We start from the raw sequence: 20,586 nt of genomic DNA on the forward strand, positions 1-20,586 counted from the left end.
TTTGGCTTGACTAACCTTTGATCTGGTTGAGTAAGCATTCTTTGATGAAGTTTGTTTCTGTTTCTTTGAATTCCTCTTAGACTGAAACACTTGGAAACTAGCAGATGCATCTTCTAAATTAGGTTGGTCTGTTTCCAAATCTGCAAGCAATCTGATCTCAGCATTTTCATTTTCTGCAATATTGGCCCATGAATCTTTCAAAAATTGCATATCCTTCTGTACTCTTTCATGAACAATCTCTTGATCAGCACTAGAACTTTCTGATGAGCTATCTTCCTTATCCTCATGAGTAGCATCAATAAAATCAGTCTCTTCTCCACTAGAATCATCAACAACTTCTGTAAAGTTTTCCATATTCCTCTGAACATCAACATTTTCCTCAAAACCATTGTTTTCCTCATTCAGCTCCAGCTCCTGATCTTCTAAAACTGATTACCTATTAAGCTGCTCTACTGGAGGGTCAACTTGTATGTCACTTTCCACAACCCTGTTTTGCACCTGCATCATACCATCTGCCTCCTCAACAATTAAAGGTTGTTCCTCATCTAAAATCTCCTTGGTAATGTTTTCTGCACTCTTACTGGTCAGCTTTTCATTGTTAGTTTCCTGATTCTGGTTGCCCTAATTTCCATCCTTAGTTTGAACATACACTTTAGCCTTCCTGCATATTTTGCCTAATCTTGGCCCAGCAACATCAACTGGATTAGCCTTCCTGCATATTTCTAAGTAGTGTTCCACTATATTACAATGTGTGCAGAACTCCGGCATATTCTCATACTCTAAATCCACAAAGAACGCAAAGCCTTTTCTCTCCACCAACACTCTGTAGTGCAGATTTTGAGAAAGGTCCATATCCACCAGCACTCTCACATACTGACCAAAAGTTCTTTCAAACATAGGTTTATATGCCATCGCATCAATAATAATGGGTGACCCAATACTACTAGCTATTGTAGTGATAATTTTAGGTCTCCAGTACTCCTGGGCTAGACCATAAATCTTGACCCACACCTGTGCTGATGTATTTTTCTGCATATTAGGGCTAAAGTCACTTTGCCACGCAAATAATTTTAACAAACCTGGGTTAAGGTTCCATGAGGCAACAGATCTTACCCTTCTCAAATCTTCAACAGATGAAAAAGAGAATTCATAAAATCCCTTGCCAATGGAGGTGACTCCCCATCTGGAAATATCCTTCCACAAAGGCGCAAGCTTGCTTTTCAAGTTAAGAACAGTTAATGGAGTAGAACCTTTAGGCCAAACAACTCTTCCATGCAGATTATGCTTACAGATCTGTACACCTTCCAAATACTCTTCTTCTGGAATTTCAATTGCAAGGTTACCTCCTTTAACACAGGGTTGAGGTAACTGAGATTCAGGAACATCACAAACATTCGATAGTGCCTGCGCAAAGGTTTTTGAAGTTTTTAGGGTTTGGGTCTTTGGATTTGGTTTAGGTGAAGTTTCGTGAGGATCCGTGTAATCAAGGAATTTCCAGGGGATCGCAAAAGGTTGCATGTTGGATATGTGAAAGAAAAACGGTGGTCGGAATAAGTTGGTAAGGATAACCTAAGGGTGAAGAAAGGTTAAAAGTGGTGGAGGAATAGTAAATTAGGTGATTCGCCAGACAATCTCTCTCCTCTCTCTAGAATTCATTTTTTCAAGTCAGGGAGGATGATACAACTCAAAGAGAAAATATCTTCCAAACAAGATGTCTAGTACAAGGAAAGGTATGTGCTTTAATTATTGATGGAGGGAGTTATAGTAATTTTTCTAGCACACGTTTAGTTACTAAACTTCACTTGGAGACTAAATCACATCCCAAACCTTACAAACTTCAATGGCTTAGTGAAAGTGTGGATATGCTTGTTGATAAACAAGTAGAGGTTTGTTTTAAAATTGGTAAGTATGAAGATGTTGTTTTGTGTGATGTAGTACCAATGGAGGCTAGTCACTTGTTGTTAGGGAGACCTTGGCAATTTGATAGAAAGACTAGTCATGATGGATTTTTAAATAAATATTCATTTCTTTATCATGGAAAAGAGATTATTCTTGCACCATTGAGTCCTAGTGAGGTGAGAGAAGATCAAAAGAAATTGAGAGAAAAATATGATCAAGAAAGAAAAGAATTAGAAAAGAAGAAAGAAATAGAAAGAAAACAAAGTGAGAAGAAAGAAGTAGAGGAGAATGAAAATTGTGAGGGAACAAAAGAGAAAAAGGATAGCGAAAATGGGTTTATTGTTGAGAAAGGGTGTGGTTATGGTGCATAAGCAAAACTTATGCACCATGCATAAGCCCAGACCAGATCCGGCCCACTAAACCAAGCCCAAGAAAAAATTGCTTTCTACACCACTGAAATTGCTTTCTTCACCTAAGTGCAAAACAAAACCTGCTTTCTCCAATGGAAACTGCAATTCTCGCCTGTAACAACTTCACCGTCGCCTGAAACAACTTCTGGCACCGGCGTTCACCAACTTCATCACCGTCGTCCTTTTCCACCGTCATAATCACCGTCGTAGTTCACAATCATCATCACCGTCGTCGTTTTCTGTAGACTTCATCATCATCCTTCGCATTTCCAACTTTTTTCACCATAACCGCCACCGTAACCGTCTTTCACGATAATCATCACCACCACATTTCATCATCGTCAACATCACCTTCCTGCAAGTATTCTCAACTTCACGCAAGCATCTTCTTCATCATTACGGTTGTTTGAAACTGAACTTTAAAACTCAACAAAACTCATCAAAAATGAAATTTCAACAGGTTTGAACTTATCTTGTGCATTGAGATAATTACAATGTGTTTTGAAAGTGATTTTGTTAGTTGTAAACCATTTCTGTTTAGTTTGGAAAGTAACTGCATCTGTGTAACCCTAAATTTACATTCTAATTTCGAATTGGGGAAAATGAAGTCAAATTAACGGTTTTAGAGTGATTAAATGTGCTTATTATAGTATGTTTTGTTTAAAAATTATGCCAAAACCATTTGCCTGTGTAAATGGTTTCTGCGAGTTTAACTATTAAACCATTTTGCTGTGGAAATGGTTTCAAAGTGTTAAGTTGGTTCAATTATAGTGTTGTTGTTGTTTGTTTGTTCATGATGTAAATTGATCACGTAGATCTTGTTACTATTGGAAAATTGATCATGTAGATCTTGTTCATGATATAAGTTGGTTCAATTATAGTGTTGTTGTTGTACTTTGTAAGCGCTTGTGCTGAGCAAATGGTTTTGGTAAACTCTGAAAAATATGCTAAAATCATTGTGGTGAGCAAATGGTTTTGGTGATTTGTACTCCAAAACCATTGGCTGTATTTAATGGTTTTATTTGATCATCCAGGTGGAAAAAACTACAGAGCAAGGTACAGCGCCATCATTCAGTTTAGGTCTTACACAAATGGAGGAGGAGGAGGAAAAGAATATCAATGACTCATCATCTCCTAGTGATACAAATAAGGATCATAAAAAAAGAGAGGCTAAGGGCAAAGAAAAGAAGCATAAAACAAGAGAGGCTAAGGATCATAAAAAAATAGATGCTAAGGGCAAAGAAAAGAAGGAGCACATAACCAGGAGTAACAAAAGGAAACAAGAGAGTGAAGAACAATTGGAGGATGAACAAAATAATGTCACTGGTTCATCATCCGGTGGTGATAAAAGTAAGGAGCATAAAACAAGAGAGGCTAAGGGCAAAGAAAAGAAGCATCACATAACCAGGAGTAAAAAAAGGAAACAAGAGAATGAAGAACAATTGGAGGATGAACAAGAGAGCCTAAGGTCAAAGAAAAAGGTCACTGGTTCATCATCTGGTGGTGATAAACATAAGGAGCAGAAAGAAGATGCTAGAAGTAAGGAAAAGAGGCATAAGAAAAGGAAACAACAAAATGATGGTGAAGATTCTGATGAAGGAAGTTTGAATGATGAAAATTCAAATCACAGACTGAGGCACAAGCTGAGTATACCTAAGGTATATGAAATTATGAATTCAATATATCGAAAGAGAAACAAAACAGAGATCATTGAGGTTTTGAATAAGTCTGGCTTTGGTGGAATGTTGCATATCTGCAACTGGAAAAGAATCCACACTTTCTTTGTGGATTGGGTTGTTAAAATTTTTGACAAAGATAACATGTGGATTGTATTAAGCAAGAATGAGGTACTTCCATTGAAAGAGGAAGATGTACATAGGGTGTATGAGCTTCCAGTGGCAGGGAAGAAGATTAACGTGGATCTCTGTTCTGAGGAAGCAATAAAGAAATTAAGGAAAGAATTAGGTCTGACTGGAACTTATTCGGCTTCTGTGAGGGTGACAGAATTGGAGAGAATACTGAAGACACTTGAGAAACCAAATGCGTGGGTGAAAGGTGCAATCTGTTATATCATTCACAATATTTTGTGCCCCACTAATAGTAGCTTTGTATCTCTCCAATATGCACACATATTTGAAGATCCAGCTGGGGTATCATCTTATCACTGGTGTTCCCATGTTCTTGGATATATGAAAGAAGGCCTGCAAAATTCGGAAGTTGCAAATCCATTAGCGGACTTCCACTTCCTAATGGTGATCATATAATATATTCTGTATATTTGTATTTTTTAAACAAATAAGTGTTAGATTTTTAAATTATGTATGTGCATGTTTTTATTGTGCAGATTAATTACATGGACAAAATGGGGAAGAGAAGTCCTTTTCTGACAGGACAATACAAGCGGCAATCACTTCGTGATTGGGATGTCACGGCGGCAAACCAAGAACTTCATAAGGTCTATGACATTATGGGACTCGAGCATGGACTGACAGCCGGCGTAACCAGACTGCACAACACAATGGAAGGTCCCCTTGTATTGTGTTTTGATGCAGATACTTGCCCACTCTCTAAGGTGAGATATACATAAAAATGGTTTCACGATTAAAGCTAATCAGAACCATTGAAACAGACATATGTTTTTCAAAATACTAATAGTACATATACATAAAAATTTTGCAGGCACAGATGCATCTTAATCATTGTAGGTCTTGCATACAAAGCTACACTACAACTGCTGAAACCTTGGAAAGAAGAATAGCTGCGGGAAATGTTGAAACTTCTGGGGAAAATGATGATGTTCCAAAAGATACAACCAACGACAGTCCAATTGAAGTTCAACCTGAACACGACGAGAATAACAGTTCAAGTCATGAAAAAAGTATGGAAGCACCTGATAGTGAAGAAAATAGAGGGGATGGAAGCACTGGAAGGGAAAAAAGGTACTGCATCTAATTTTAAGTCTTAACATGATTTAATGTTTGATATCTGCATAAGATTGACACATATAAGAAAATGTATAATTCAGTGAAGAAAATCATGACAAAGATGTATCATATGAGATTGATGATGATGATGGAGAGAATGAGATTGATGCCAAAATCCTTGATGATTCAGTGAGTAAAGCATCCAATATTTCCGTTACACAGGAAACAATCTTGAGGTTTCCAGAGTTTTTTGATGTGGGAGAAGCTTCGAATGCAGGGTAAGAAATGAATATAAATGATGTGTTTCAATGGTTTTTAATTTGTGATATGTACAACTATATGAACTAACTAATGCTTTTCTATATATGATGTGTTTGTCAATAGTAAATCAGTTAAGACAGAATCTGAGACAAAATCTGAAGCAAGCAATGTGAATCAAGAAAGGGTGATGGAGGAGGAAAACCAGGAGAAGGACACGGAGCAGGAGAACCTGGAGAAAAACACATCATTTAAGACAAAATCTGAAGCAAGCAATGTGAATCAAGAAAGGGTGATGGAGGAGGATAACCCGGAGAAGGACACGAAGCAGGAGAATGCGGAGGAGGATAAGCATTTGGAATTTGGTAATGACATTATTGTAAAGTAAGTATCAACCAATGTGACATTGCTTCATTAAATTCTGCAAAATATAAATTCTGCATACTAACAATTACATAATTTATTTGACAGGGCAACTCCGTTAAGGTCAGTGTTAGCAGATGAGGTAATTGACTTGGACAATGACAAAAGTGTGAAGGCAAGGAAAAGAAAGACCAAGCATGACATATCTGGAAAAGCCCCTGAGCGTAAAAGAAGAGCTGTAAAGAAATCGAAATACCTTGAAAGCCCTTATGATGAAGCTGTCTACGAGTCAAAATGCAATAAGATGCAAAAGGACATATCAACATTTGCGTGGAGCAATTCACTTAATGAGTAAGGAAAACCATTTTAAATATTTATTGGCATATTATATGAATTAGTACTTCGTTAGCACTTTGGTAAACTCTGAAAACTATGCTAAAACCATTGTGCTGTGTAAATGGTTTTGGTTAGTTGTCCTCCAAAACCATTGGCTGTATTTAATGGTTTTATTTGATCATCCAGGTGATAATGAAGATGATGAGTCAAACTGTTAATGTTTATTTGGCTATACTACAGTTTCTAATATCATATAATATCGTATTAGTACAAACGCTAAATGCTTTATAATAATGTAGGGAGGAGTTTTTGTACTGCTCAGAAAACAACGCTCATGCTTACGCTCTACAAAGAAGAGACTTGTGCACACTTAAAAAAGATGAATGGGTGTCATGCTTCGTTATAAATGCCTGGGTCAATTGCTTGAACTGGAATCAACAACCAGCTGACAAAATGACAAGACTGGTCACACCATTCATGAATTATGTATGCATTATATTTCATGAATGTTAAAATTTTAAATACATAATGTTTAGTTCTTTTTGAAATTGATTTTGACTCATTTTATATAAACAGGTTGACTTGGAAAGACCTGATGCCCTGAATATAACATAAAAGGTTGCATTTGAACGATTCATCCAAAAGCTGAAAAAGTTCAAATACATGGATTGGAAAGCTATTGACCCTTCATGTCTCGAATATGTGAGACTACGTTCATTTTATTTTTGAAAGATTTCTACACATTACTTGTTTGAATTATATGATGTTGATTGTTTTTTTACTGATGAAATAGATAACGACACCAGCAATAATTGGAAATCCGGGTAGTCATTATGTATCCTTCGTAGTGAATCTCAAGAGCCAAAAGTTACAATTCCTGAACAGCTTGGCAGGAGATCCACTGCACATGAAGAATGGAGACCCAACTGTGTACAAACGAATGTTTGATGTATGGCTGAAGGAGGTGGAAGCATTCGTGCATGAATTGTATAAGAAAAGCAACATCACAATGTCTTTCCAGTTTAGCAAATTTACATGGGAAACACCAAAGGTGCCTATTTAAACTGATAAAGACAGTTGTGGAGTGTTTTGCATGAAGTTTCTTGCTGAATGGGAGGATGGCAATCCACAAATGGAATCTTTCAAAGGTTGGACCAAACTGAAAAAGCGTGGGGAGAATGGAAAGGTTGCAAGAATTATGGATATGAGAATTGAAATCTGTTCAACAATATTAACTGACTCAAGCAATAGCAAAAGACAACATGTGGAGAAGGCAGCAACTTCAAACTACAAAGAAGTGCTTGAAAAGCTAGCATCTCCGATTAAATAATGAATTAGTTTTAATGTTTTTTTTTGGAGTTTTAATGTTTTTTAAGGAGTTTGTACACAGATGTTGATGAATTTATATATTTCTGTCAAGTTTATGGAGTTTTAAATGATGAGACTATTACCGAAACCATATGTCTGTTTTAATGGTTTTGATAGCTTTAATTGTGAAACCAAAATCATTGTCAAATTGTTTTAAATGATGGAATTATTACTGAAACAATAAGTTTGGTTTAATTATTTTTAGTGTTATAGTGCAAACTTATAACATAGAAAACAATTACTTAATACGAATTAATCAATCAGTAACCACTTTTTAATTTATTAAGCTTCATCATCTCTCTTTTGTTTCTTCCGTTGTAAAACAAATTTCTGCATTTGTCTAAGTAAAATTGTGGTTTAATGGTTTATAAAATAAAAGAATAATGAAAATTATTATTGAGAAACAATTTTAAATAATGACCTTTACTGAAACCATTAATACGGTTTAATGGTTTTGAAAGTGTTCTATGTGAAACCAATATAACTGCCCAATGGTTTTGTAACAAAATATTAGAGACACATAAATTTCCACGGCCCCACCAAGATAAATACGGGAAAAAGGTATAATAACGGTTAGAATGGAAGAGTCAGAGTCATGGACAGTTGAAAAATGCAATTAATTTAAAAAAAGGAGTTAACTATGGTTTTGTAGGGAAGTTGAAACTAAATGAAACTGCCTAGTATGGTTATTAAACTGCTTAGGATGGGAAGTTGAAACATAAGGATTAACATATTCCTATATATAATGAGGTTGCTTTAGAGAATGTTTCAGAATTAGTACCATAATTGTCAATCATTTTTTATCAGCTTCCCATACAAATTTTCAGAATAAGGTCTTGTGTCACTTAGATTTCAAAAACAAAAAATGTCAGACGTCACTACTGCAAATTCATTTCCAGTTGCTGTAAACAGAGACATCGTAAGGGCAACAGATCTTGCAAATCAGATAAGAGAAATCATCGTAAACAACACATTTGAAGTATTCTATTCTGATGCCAATATTAGAAACCAATTATCCCAACTTTTAAGCCAAATCCGTCCACTAAGAAACCTCCTCAATCCTGTTCATTCAGGATTAGTCTGTTCATGTCTTCAGTTGGAAAACATGTTTGCTGCAGGTTTACCAATCATTGAAACTGATACCCTAAATGCAAACATCGCAAGACAGGAACTTGCTGTGTTCGAACGACAATGGAAGGTGCTCAATGATGATTTTGTCGCTGCTGAAAAAGCAATGACAGAACTATCATTGCAAAAGCATGCCTCTGATACTCGAATCGAAGTATTGGAGAAGGCACTTGCAGAAGAAAAAGAAAAAGGGAAATTGATCGGGACAGAATTTGAGGCATCAAGGGTTCATCACTCGCAGCTGGCGGGGAGGATTATGGCTGGAACTGAATTACGCACAACGTTGCAGAATGCGGTTGAGCAATGGGAGCAGAAGTACAATCAACTTGTGGTATGGAGAGAGAAAGTGTTGGATTGCTGGACAAAAATTAGGGCGTTCTATGGATGAAGAAAAAAGTAATCTTAGTATTTATTAGTAATCATATTTATGTTTTCATAATATTTCTGTGTTAGTATTTTTAATTTTGTTATGTTTGGATTTATAATGTTAGTATGGTTTGTAATGTTTGGAACTATAATATTAGTATGTTTTTCCAATAATGCCTACATTGTTTAAAAATGCCTTGTTTGATTATGACTTTAATTTATATCATCTGTTTCCTCTTTGCTCTCAACATGCCACATCATGAATGAATTCAAGGAATGAGTGGTTTCAATTTCGAAAACATAGTAATATTGTCACCGCGCATTACATCAGAATTGACATCATTTACTATTAATTTTATCACTTGAATAGATTGAAGCAAATTGCAAAACTCAGTAATTTATCCAATTTATCCACTTAACTCAGAATTGAAAATCTTAACTAAACCATAATTATGGTTTAATGGTTTTGATAGTGTACTATATGAAACCAAATTAACAATCTAATGGTTTTGTACCAAAATATAATAATAAATACGTAAAAACCAACAAATGTGAAAATGTATAGTTTCCAGAAGATAATATTCAAACCAATACATAACAATCAAGAATTTGATATAAAATCTAGTACAAACTTATCACATATAACATAAGTGACCGCTTTTTTAGTTAAAGCCTCATCATCTTTCCTAACTTATAACATAAAAAACAATCAGTGCCCGCTTAAATTGTTAAAGCCTCATCATCTTTCTTTTGCTTCTTCCGAGCTATAAGGAATTTTTGTCTTGCCCTAGCTTTTTCATAATCACTTTTAAGTCGCTTCTTTGACCTAATTGGATTTGGTCTTTCTTTGAACTTTGGTGCAGTCCCAACAGATGGTTCACAGACAGCAACTGCTTTTGAAGACTTAGAAGGCGTAACGGATGATCGATCTGTATGAATACCTTTAGAAATAAGAAACTCCTCTGCCTTTTTCCCTGCCTCAAGAACACCGTTGAGAAATATTTCAGATGCCTCCGCATCTGCGCAAACACGTGTAGAAAGCTGAACTGTAACATCACAAATTTGTTGATATCGTTGTGCTTGAGTGGTGTCTTTAGTGCCCACATTCATGGTAGATTTCAGCTTATCGACAGACGGACGCACATCTCTAGTCCACCGCTTTAAAACATATTGTGCAGGTATAGTCTTCAAAAAATGATATTGCACATGACCACCTAAGAACTCCAAAATCTTGAAAACATGTCGACATAAGAAACCCCGGTTCTCAAACATACGACATGAACAAGTAAAACTTTTGCTCCTAATGTCGACTGTGACAACCCTTTCATCAAGTCGATTATGATCTTCAAACCTTGGGGAAAGGTTTCCTTCAAGTTCTGCATCCAAAACATCAACATTTGAAACCCTCTCATTACCATTATCAACATCGTCGTAATTATAATCAACCTTCTCAATTGTAAAAACTTTGAAGAACTTGTTAAATTCAGACCCTTTTGTTGTGTCCTCCTCATAATAGTATTTGAAGGAAAGGTCATACTGACTGTGAATAAATGAAAAGCAAGATGGTGTATACTTGTTTACTACGGACCGCATAAGCTGACTGTTGGGATAATTATTTTTTGTTCTAGTGTTTGCAGCCTTGAAGTCCAAATCAGCATGATTATCCCTCATTCTCTGAACCATAATGTTGAAATGACTAAAGAATCGAACAAGTGAATGGTCTGGCTGCAAAAATCCACGAAGAAAAGCATTGAAAGACTCACTTAACTGAGTCGTTTTCAAACCAGCTGTAAAATGTGACCTCACCCAAACTGAAGACCAATGCATACGATTTGAATGAGTTTGAACAAGCCACTTAAAGTCTGAAGTAGGCCTTCCATTAAAAAAGTTTTTCATCATCTGATCCCAATTGTAGTCGAAATCTGATTCATCTTTGACATTTGAAACCAAATTAGTTAACTCATCGAAAAATGCACTGTTTGCAAGAGAGCCGAGATTTTTCTTTGCATTCTCTCCCATGTGCCATGAGCAAAGACCATGAAAAACACCTTGAAAAACATTCGGAATTGACTTCAACAACGCACCAGCCAGGTCTGTGTATATGGTTTGAGGTTTCTTATTGGACATACACTTCAAAAAAGTTGTAAACAACCAATCAAAAGTAGCTGATGTCTCATCATACAGTAGCGCAGCACCAAATAACACACTCTTACGATGATTGTCAAAACCAAGAAAGGCAGCTGAAATGTAAATGAACCAAATCAGAACAAAATACAACATATTTAAAAAATATAAAACCATTATGCTGTGTAAATCGAAAAAGCTATTCATTTAACAACTGTAAAAAAAACACCTATGATCTTTGCATAGCTGGACATAGCACAACTTCTCAAGCGAGATGTCTAAACTCGCAAACACAGAAAGAGCTATTTATTTATCATCGATAAAAAACACATATGATCTCTCCATGGCTGTACAGAGCACAAATTCTAAGGCAAGATAGGATCACCAATAAACCAGAACATTAAATTCTAAACCTTCAATCAATATAAACATTCAATTCTAAACACACACAAGAGCCAAATTAACACACATATACCAGAACCTTCAATTCTAAACCAGAACATTCATTCAAATTTCAAGAATATAAGAATTAAAAACTGTGAGAAGTACAAAATACTAACCTAATGGCCGATATTTATTGTTTGTTCGGTAAGTTGTATCAAAACTGACAACATCACCAAATAGAGCATAATCTTGTTGCATAATTCCATCTGCCCAAAAAATACTAGGTATGTCTTATGCAGCATCAACTTGGATATCATAGTAAAAACCTGGTTTTGAGAGAGCTTCATTTCTAAAGAATTCTTGAATAACAGTTGCTTCACCAGCCACCATCTCCTTTTGACGAGTTGTCATTAGATAGTTCTTTAAGTCCGAAAATCGAAAAGGAAGATTCTCCGTGCCTCCAACTCCTTGACCCATCACTTCATAAGATGTTCTCATCGACATTCCAGCTTTAGAATTTATTAAAGCAAGTTGTCCTTGAACTTCATTTACTTCTCGAAATGATCTCAAGTAGCGCAAATGCTCTGGTTTATGTAATGGATGACAGTGATCAACTTCCCACCTATATATCTTATAGACATTCAACGCTTCATCCAACTTCAAATATATTCCAGCTTTACAACCAACCCTTTCCTCTGGTTTTTCTTTAGCTTTCTCATACTCAACAAGAACTGGACTGTCACATGTTGGCCTGTTTTTAGGATTAAGCAGACTTCCCTTCTTGAAACCTTCTTTGTTACAAGCATAACGCACATAATGTACCTTATCCGATTTCTTATTTTGTGAATTGTTCTTGGACTTCAACATACTCCTAACAGAGAATCCAGTGTTATATGCATAATTAAAATAAAAATCTTCAATCTCTTTTATAGATTTAAATACCAAAGACTTCCATGATTCTTTATCACTAAAGGAGTAACATTGAGAACTATCCGCATCAATAACTGAATTTTCAACCGTCAATTGTCCACTCTCAGATGAAGTTGATATCAAATCCATTGAAAACAGCAACAAACACTATTAAGAACAAAAAAAACCATTAGATATGATAAATTGAAACTACTGAAAAACTCTGAAAAACTATGCTAAAACCATTGGCTTGTGCATATGGTTTTGGTGAGTTGTACTCCAAAACCATTGGCCTGTGGAAATGGTTTTGGTGAGTAATAAGCTAAATTGCTATCAAATTATCCCTAACACTCATACTCCAACAGTTATTTTAAATGATTCAATCATCAGTTTTATAACATTGAGTTAAAAAATCACAGTTGAATATTCACATTGAGTTAAAAACATCACAGATTGAATCAAATTAACTGATGTAATCAACTGAACTAAAATATCACATATTGCAATGATTCAATCATTGCAATGATTCAATCAAGTAAAATTCTTACTACAACAATAATTTGCAATGATTCTGTTTACTTCAGTTTTATAGCATCAGTTTTATAGCATCAGTTTTCAATTCAATGATCCTTAACTTCAATTTTAAAGCATCAGTTTTCAATTCAATGATTCAACAGTAATTTTATATAATCAACAATGATTTTCAATGATTCAACCATCAGTTTTGTAGCATTTAGCAAAAATATCACAGATTGCATCGAATTAACAGACTGAATCATATAAATGAATAACTCGCCGGAGAAATACCTCAGAGTGAATAACGTCGGAGGAAGGTGAGAAACACGTCGGAGAGAAAGGTGAGAATCACGTCGGAGAAGCGAAGAAAGGATGAGAATCAAGTTGCAGCAGCGAGAAACGGTGAGAATCGAGGTGCCGACGATGAATTTCTGAATCGCACGAATCAAGATGAATCAAGATGAATTTCTGAATCGCACGAATCAAGGGTGAATCACGTCGGAGAGAAGGGTGAAAATAACGTCGGAGAAGCGAGCGAGGTTGAGAATCACGTCGGAACGGCAAGAAACGGTGAGAACCGTGATCGTGAAACGGCGTCGGCGACGGAAACGGTGAGAAAAGCGATCTTGTTAGGGACGAAACACTGTAGCATCTGAAGCTCAAGATTAGAACACGTGTGCAATATCGGACGGTTGTGATATGTTTGAGCTGAAGCACCAGATTATAACACCTGTCCTTGATCTAATGGTTCTGATTTGCTTATGCACCATGCATAAGGAAATCCTTATGCATAATAACTTTTGCCGTTGAGAAAAATGAAGGTTTTATGAATAAGGAAAATGAAGGAGGTAACCATAAAAAACCAAGTGGAGAAAAAAAAGGGAAAACATTTTTACATAATTCACTCTCGTTGTATGCAGGTTTGGATTTGAGGGCAAATCCTTTTGAAGAGAGGGAGAATGATGTGATCATGAGTTCCTTAAGCATGTGGAAGGAAACATATAAAAAAAAATGCACTAAAATTCATTTCAGTCCAAGTTTGAATTTATTTAATTTCAAGCTAGCATCTTATTTTATTTGAATAAGTTGGTTATTAATCCTAATGGTCAATTATTAGTAATGTTATGGTTTTAATAAAATAATTGGCAGCAGATTGTGAGTTAGTTATCTAATGGTGATGTAATTATCCCAAGGTGTTGATTCATGTTCTCAACTCACAAAGGGCAATAACATGATTATTAACTCCATCGGTTTGCAATTCATTTGGCTATTGGAAGTAACTCATTAATTAGAAATTCAGCAGATTGCAATTAACGTTGGAATTAAGTTGGGCAGCTGATCACTAAATGGGAAATTCTGAAACGGCCAAATAATGAATTTTACTAGCTGAAGCTTCATTTAGACCAGCACAACACGTACAAGTTCCAAACAGTTGAATTTCTTGGTCATTCACAATTTTTTGAAGACGGTTTGCTAGTTTATTTTTAATAAATAAATGTAAGGCTAATCAGCCATTTATTTATTTTCTTTAGATTAATATTAGGAGTATTTTAATTTATTAGGGTCCTTTGAGTTCATTGGAGCAAGAGCTCTATATATTGTAAGTTTCTCAATGAAATAAGAAGGTAGAATTTTGATAAAAATTACACTATGTGTGTTTTGAGTGCGAGTTTTCTCCTCTTTGAGTTCTTGGATTAGAATTTGTCTATCGAATCTTATCAATGGCTTCCTTACCATTGTGGCGATTCCTCCTGGCTTAGCATTCCTTCTTGGATTGGAAGTGAGTGTGACGCCTTCTTTCACGATTTCTTTCCCCAAATCCATCTTTGACCATTTGATCCCACCATATTAGAGCATACTCCTTAAATTCAATGGTTGCCACCTGCACTTTTTCAACATCAGAATAATCATGACAATTAAAAATTTGTTCCATTTTGGTCTCCCATTCTAGATATGCCTCTGGATCAATCGCTCCCACAAAGGATGGAATTTTGATTAAAAAAGTGAGTAATTGCTCTTTAGGTTCTGGATTGGACCTTGTATTGATCATATCAAGAATCCTTTCTTGTGGTGATCTTCATCCCCAAAGACTTATCATTTTCTAGGATTAGAAAGTGTGGCGTCCCTAAACCCTCCATTCCATTCCATTTCTTGTTTGAATCCCCAAATCTGCCTAAACACCAATTCAAACCCAAATCCACGTTTTCAACTCAAACAATCATCAAAATTAACCCCAACTACATTATTTTCGTTTTCCTTTGCACATCTTTTGATTCACAATATTTTCAGTCTATTTCTTGTGTTTCTTTACCTAAAATTAATCTTTCAGCAAGCATTTGTATCAATTCATAATTAAAAGTCAAATATGAACAATTTTCACAAAATAGTGTTCATCAAGTGGTATCAAGTGGTACCAAATGATAAAGGACAGAAATTGTATAGGAATAAAAATAAAATAAAAAGATGGATTTGGGGAAAGAAATGGTGAAAGAAGGCGTCACACTCACTTCCAATCCAAGATGGAATGCTAAGCCAGGAGGAATCGCCACAATGGTAAGGAAGCCATTGATAAGATTCGATAGACAAGTTCTAATCCAAGAAGTCAAAGAGGAGAAAACTCTCACTCAAAACACACATAGTGTAATTTTTATCAAAATTCTACCTTCTTATTTCATTGAGAAACTTACAATATATAGAGCTCTTGCTCCAATGAACTAAAGGACCCTAATAAATTAAAATACTCCTAATATTAATCTAAAGAAAATAAATAAATGGCTGATTAGCCTTACATTTATTTATTAAAAATAAACTAGCAAACCGTCTTCAAAAAATTGTGAATGACCAAGAAATTCAACTGTTTGGAACTTGTACGTGTTGTGCTGGTCTAAATGAAGTTTCAGCTAGTAAAATTCATTATTTGGCCGTTTCAGAATTTCCCATTTAGTGATCAGCTGCCCAACTTAATTCCAACGTTAATTGCAATCTGCTGAATTTCTAATTAATGAGTTACTTCCAATAGCCAAATGAATTGCAAACCGATGGAGTTAATAATCATGTTATTGCCCTTTGTGAGTTGAGAACATGAATCAACACCTTGGGATAATTACATCACCATTAGATAACTAACTCACAATCTGCTGCCAATTATTTTATTAAAACCATAACATTACTAATAATTGACCATTAGGATTAATAACCAACTTATTCAAATAAAATAAGATGCTAGCTTGAAATTAAATAAATTCAAACTTGGACTGAAATGAATTTTAGTGCATTTTTTTTATATGTTTCCTTCCACATGCTTAAGGAACTCATAATCACATCATCTATTCTAACCCAAAATGTTACTACTCATTTAACGGTAAAATGTAATACTAACGGTCACCTACCGGTAATAAAATAAATTACTACAACTCCTTAGCACTTAGTAAAATAATACTAACTCTCACTAAGCACCAAAAATAATCCTCATCAAAATTACTAAATTATCCCTACTCACAAAATGACCAAAATACCCCTAAGTCCAAAATGACTAATTAACACCGAATTCTACAATTCCCGACCAAAATACACACAGAGGCAAATAATCACATATGAGCACACACAAACACACATAAACAAATAATAAAATAAATCTAGCGAAAAATCGGGCTGTTACAACTCTCCCCCACTAAAAAAAAAATTTCGCCCTCGAAAATTACCTGAAGGAAACAACTCTGGATACGAAACCTTCATCCTACTCTCCGATTCCCAAGTGGCACTCTCTCTAGTTGGTCCAACCTAAATCACTTTAACCAAAACGATCTCCTTGCCACGCAAACGCTTCACTTCACGATCCTCAATCCTAACTGGCCAAGTCTCAACGGTCAAATTATCCCTTACTTCAAAATCATCCACTTGAATCTCATGAGACGCATCATACACATACTTCCGCAACTGAGACACATGAAACACATCATGAAGATTCGACAAAGATGGGGGTAACGCAATCAGAAACGCTACAACCCCAACCTTCTCAACAATCTCAAACGGTCCAACAAAACGAGGAGTCAACTTCCGACACTTCAAAGCACGACCAACACCAGTTACAGGATTCACCCTCAAAAACACATGATCACCAACCTGAAACTCAATGTCCTTCCTCCTCTTATCATGATAACTCTTCTGCCTACTCTGTGATGCTCTCATCTTCTCTTGAATCATCTTAACCTTTTCCGTAGTCTCTTGCACAACCTCCTATCCTAACAAAGCAATTTCACCTGACTCATACCAACATAACGGAGTCCTACACCTCCGACCATACAAAGCCTCAAACGGTGCCATTCCGATACTAGAATGAAAACTGTTGTTGTAAGTAAACTCAATCAACGGTAAACATTCGACCCAACTGACACCTTGCTCCAACACACAAGCTCTCAACAATTCTTCCAAACTCTGAATAGTCCTCTCCGTCTGACCATCAGTCTGGGAATGATAAGCAGATCTCAACCTCAACTTAGTTCCCAAATCATCTTGCAAACTCTCCCAAAACTTAGAAGTAAACCTCGGATCCTGATCCGACAAAATACTAGAAGGAATACAATGCAACCTAACAATCTGCTCAATGTAGATCTCAGCCAACTTCGCCACAGACATACCGGTCTTGATAGGAACAAAATGTGCCGACTTCGTCAACCGATCAACAATCACCCAAATCGAATCAAAACCCTTCCCTTGGTTAGCCAACACCACACGATCAACAAGTTCCAAATCTTCCTTCTGTCCATTCTTAATCTCTTCCAAAATACTACTTGTCAGCTTCAACATTCCCAACCTCACACCCTCCGGTGTCAACTCACTAACTAAACTCAAATCTCAAAATTGCTCAATCAACTCCAATTCTTTAACCATCAAAGCAGGCATATGCAACGACTTCCTACTCAAAGCATCAGCCACAACATTCGCCTTCCCAGGATGATAACTTAGCTGAAAATCAAAATCCTTAAGATACTCCAACCATCTTCTCTGCCTCATATTCAACTCCTTCTGGTCAAACAAGTACTTCAAACTCTTGTGGTCATTGAACACTTCAAACTTAGAACCATACAGATAGTGCCTCCAAATCTTCAATACATACACAACGGCCGCTAATTCCAGATCATGAGTCGGATAATTCTTCTCATGCACTTTCAACTGCCTCGATGCATAAGCCATAACCTGACGATTCTGCATAAGCACACCACCAAGACCCATCTTAGAAGCATCACAATACACAACAAACGATTCCTTCGGATTCGGCAAAATCAACACTGGAGCTGAAGTCAACCTCTTCTTCAATTCTTGGAAACTCTTCTCACACTTAGCATCCCAAATATAAGCTTGCCCTTTCCGAGTCAACTGCGTCAACGGAAACGCCAACTTAGAGAATCCCTCAATGAACCTCCGATAATAACCTGCCAACCCAAGAAAACTTCTAACTTCAAAAACAGACTTAGGTGATTCCCACTGCAACACTGCATCAACCTTCGACGAATCCACGACAATATCACTTTTAGAAATCATGTGACCAAGGAAACTCACTTCCTGCAACCAGAACTCACACTTCGACAACTTAGCAAACAACTTCTTCTCCTTCAAGACTCCCAACACAATTCTTAAATGCTCGGCATGCTCTTCTTCTGACTTCGAATACACCAAAATATCATCTATAAACACCACCACAGAACGGTCTAGAAAAGGATGAAATATTATATTCATGTATTCCATGAAAACACCTGGCGCATTAGATACTCCAAATGGCATCACAGAATACTCATAGTGTCCATACCTTGTTCGGAACACAGTTTTGGATATGTCTTCTGCCTTGACTCTAATCTGATGATATCCAGATCTCAAATTAATCTTGTTGAACACTTCCGCACCAACCAACTGATCCATCAAATCATCAATCCTCGGAAGCGGATACCGATTCTTAATCGTCACCTTATTCAACTGCCGATAATCCACACACAACCTCATGCTTCCATCCTTCTTCTTAACCAACAACACTGGAGCACCCCACGGAGAAACACTTGGCCTGATAAACTACTTCTCGAGCAACTCTTCCAACTGCTTCTTCAACTCAACCAACTCTGATGCAGACATCTGATAAGGCGCAATTGAAATATGACTCGTTCCTGGTACCAAATCAATTGCAAACTCAACTTCCCTCTCTGGCGGTAACTCAGTAATGTCGTCCGGAAAAACTACTGGAAACTCTTGCACTACCGACAAATCACCAACTCCTTTCTCATTACTTTCCTTCAAGGAAGCAAACATCATGAACACACTAGCTTCACCGTCCAAAGACTTCTTCACTTGTTCCGCGGTCAAGAACTTCCCACCTTCCTCAGCTACCGGCTTAGAAAGCGTTACACTCTTGGTCAAACAATTAATGTTAACACCAAAAGTCAACATCCAATCCATACCAAAAATCACGTCCATATGCTTCAACGGAAGACACACAAGATCTAACTCAAAATCAACATTACCAAAACTAACAGGACACTTAGCACACACTAAGGAAGTAGTCATCGAACCACTAGCCGAGGTGTCGATAACCATCCCTCGCGACAACGGAGTAACAACCAAACCCAAACGCTCAACACAACTAGCAGCGATAAAATAATGAGTAGCACCAGTATCAATAATTGCAATCAAAGAAGTACTATTGATAAAAACACATACCTCGGATGAGATTATCCGAATGCTCCACCTCTTCCGCATTCAGTGCAAACACCTTTCCTGCTGCCTTCTTTGGCTTGGTACACTTAGTACTGATATGCCTCTTCTCACCACAATTGTAGCAAGTGATCTCCTTCCCAACATAAGTACACTCAAAAGCCTTCTGACCTGCTTTCCCACACTTGTAGCATTTATCACCATTCTTGCAATCATTAGCAAAATGTCTAAACGTGCCACACTTGAAGCACTTGACCTCAACAACATTCAACTTAGAGCCTCCACCACCTTCTTTCTTCTTTCCCTTGTCCTTGTTATATGGTTTCCCAAATCCATGACTCTTTCCCTTCTTCTCATTCATCGCCTTATAATGGTTCACCTTGACCTTTCCATCTTCATCAAACATACGACACTTGTGCACCAAAGTGTCAAAGTCTCGGATCTCCGGAATACACATGTACTGATAGATATCGGGCCTCAAACCACTCTCAAACTTCACACACTTAAAAACCATAGCATCCTCCGCATTGATGTACGGGAAAAACCTCGAAAGCTCTTCGAACTTAGCCGCACACTTAGCCACTGAACGGTTCTCTTGCTTCAAGTTCAAGAATTCCACTTCCTTCTTGGTCCTCAAATCCTCAGGAAAGTACTTCCTCAAAAACTCAGTCTTGAACCTAGCCCAAGTCACAGCTTCTCCACCAGCCTCAAGCCTTCCCTTAGCATTGGTCCACCAATACTCAGCCTCCTCAGCAAGCATATGAGTAGCCATCCTGACCTTCTGGTCCTCACTAGTCACCATAGCACGAAAGATCCTCTCCATGGCCTGCATCCATGTCTGAGCTCCATCTGGGACATACCTACCCTTGAATGTCGGCGGACTGTTTCGCAAGAAACGATCA

The 20,586-nt window shown here is 36.7% G+C and overlaps 3 protein-coding genes and 1 pseudogene across 3 annotated transcripts; 1 reads left to right on the forward strand and 3 right to left on the reverse strand.

The window, feature by feature from the left end:
• Positions 1–621: 621 nt before the first annotated feature.
• LOC146929412 (uncharacterized) lies at positions 622–1,518 on the reverse strand. Its single transcript, XM_085707314.1, has one exon. The coding sequence runs from the start codon at positions 1,516–1,518 to the stop codon at positions 622–624; it is 897 nt and encodes a 298-aa protein (XP_085563440.1).
• Positions 1,519–4,114: 2,596 nt separating this feature from the next.
• LOC146929413 (uncharacterized) lies at positions 4,115–7,626 on the forward strand (annotated as a pseudogene).
• Positions 7,627–9,544: 1,918 nt separating this feature from the next.
• On the reverse strand, positions 9,545–12,517 carry LOC146929414 (protein FAR-RED IMPAIRED RESPONSE 1-like). The gene is made up of 2 exons (XM_085701356.1): positions 11,737–12,517; positions 9,545–11,292 (listed from the first exon to the last, which is right to left on the reverse strand). Exons 1-2 carry the CDS (start codon positions 11,816–11,818, stop codon positions 9,773–9,775), a joined length of 1,602 nt encoding a protein of 533 aa, XP_085557482.1. The 5' UTR covers positions 11,819–12,517; the 3' UTR covers positions 9,545–9,772.
• Positions 11,664–13,065, reverse strand: LOC146929415 (protein FAR1-RELATED SEQUENCE 5-like). Its single transcript, XM_085701357.1, has one exon. It carries the CDS (start codon positions 12,617–12,619, stop codon positions 11,852–11,854), a length of 768 nt encoding a protein of 255 aa, XP_085557483.1. The 5' UTR covers positions 12,620–13,065; the 3' UTR covers positions 11,664–11,851.
• Positions 13,066–20,586: the final 7,521 nt, after the last annotated feature.

This window comes from Medicago sativa, chromosome 4 (assembly GCF_051527215.1).
Source record: "Medicago sativa cultivar Bolivia chromosome 4, Bolivia_mono, whole genome shotgun sequence".
Lineage (NCBI taxonomy): Eukaryota > Viridiplantae > Streptophyta > Magnoliopsida > Fabales > Fabaceae > Medicago > Medicago sativa.

Excerpts from the sequence above, each read along its gene's own strand:
- LOC146929412 (XM_085707314.1), bottom strand. The coding sequence starts at position 1,518 with ATGCAACCTTTTGCGATCCCCTGGAAATTCCTTGATTACACGGATCCT.
- LOC146929414 (XM_085701356.1), bottom strand. The coding sequence starts at position 11,818 with ATGCAACAAGATTATGCTCTATTTGGTGATGTTGTCAGTTTTGATACA. Across the intron at positions 11,293-11,736 it reads CAATAAATATCGGCCATTAG|CTGCCTTTCTTGGTTTTGAC; the intron begins GTTAGTATTTTG and ends TTTACATTTCAG.
- LOC146929415 (XM_085701357.1), bottom strand. The coding sequence starts at position 12,619 with ATGGATTTGATATCAACTTCATCTGAGAGTGGACAATTGACGGTTGAA.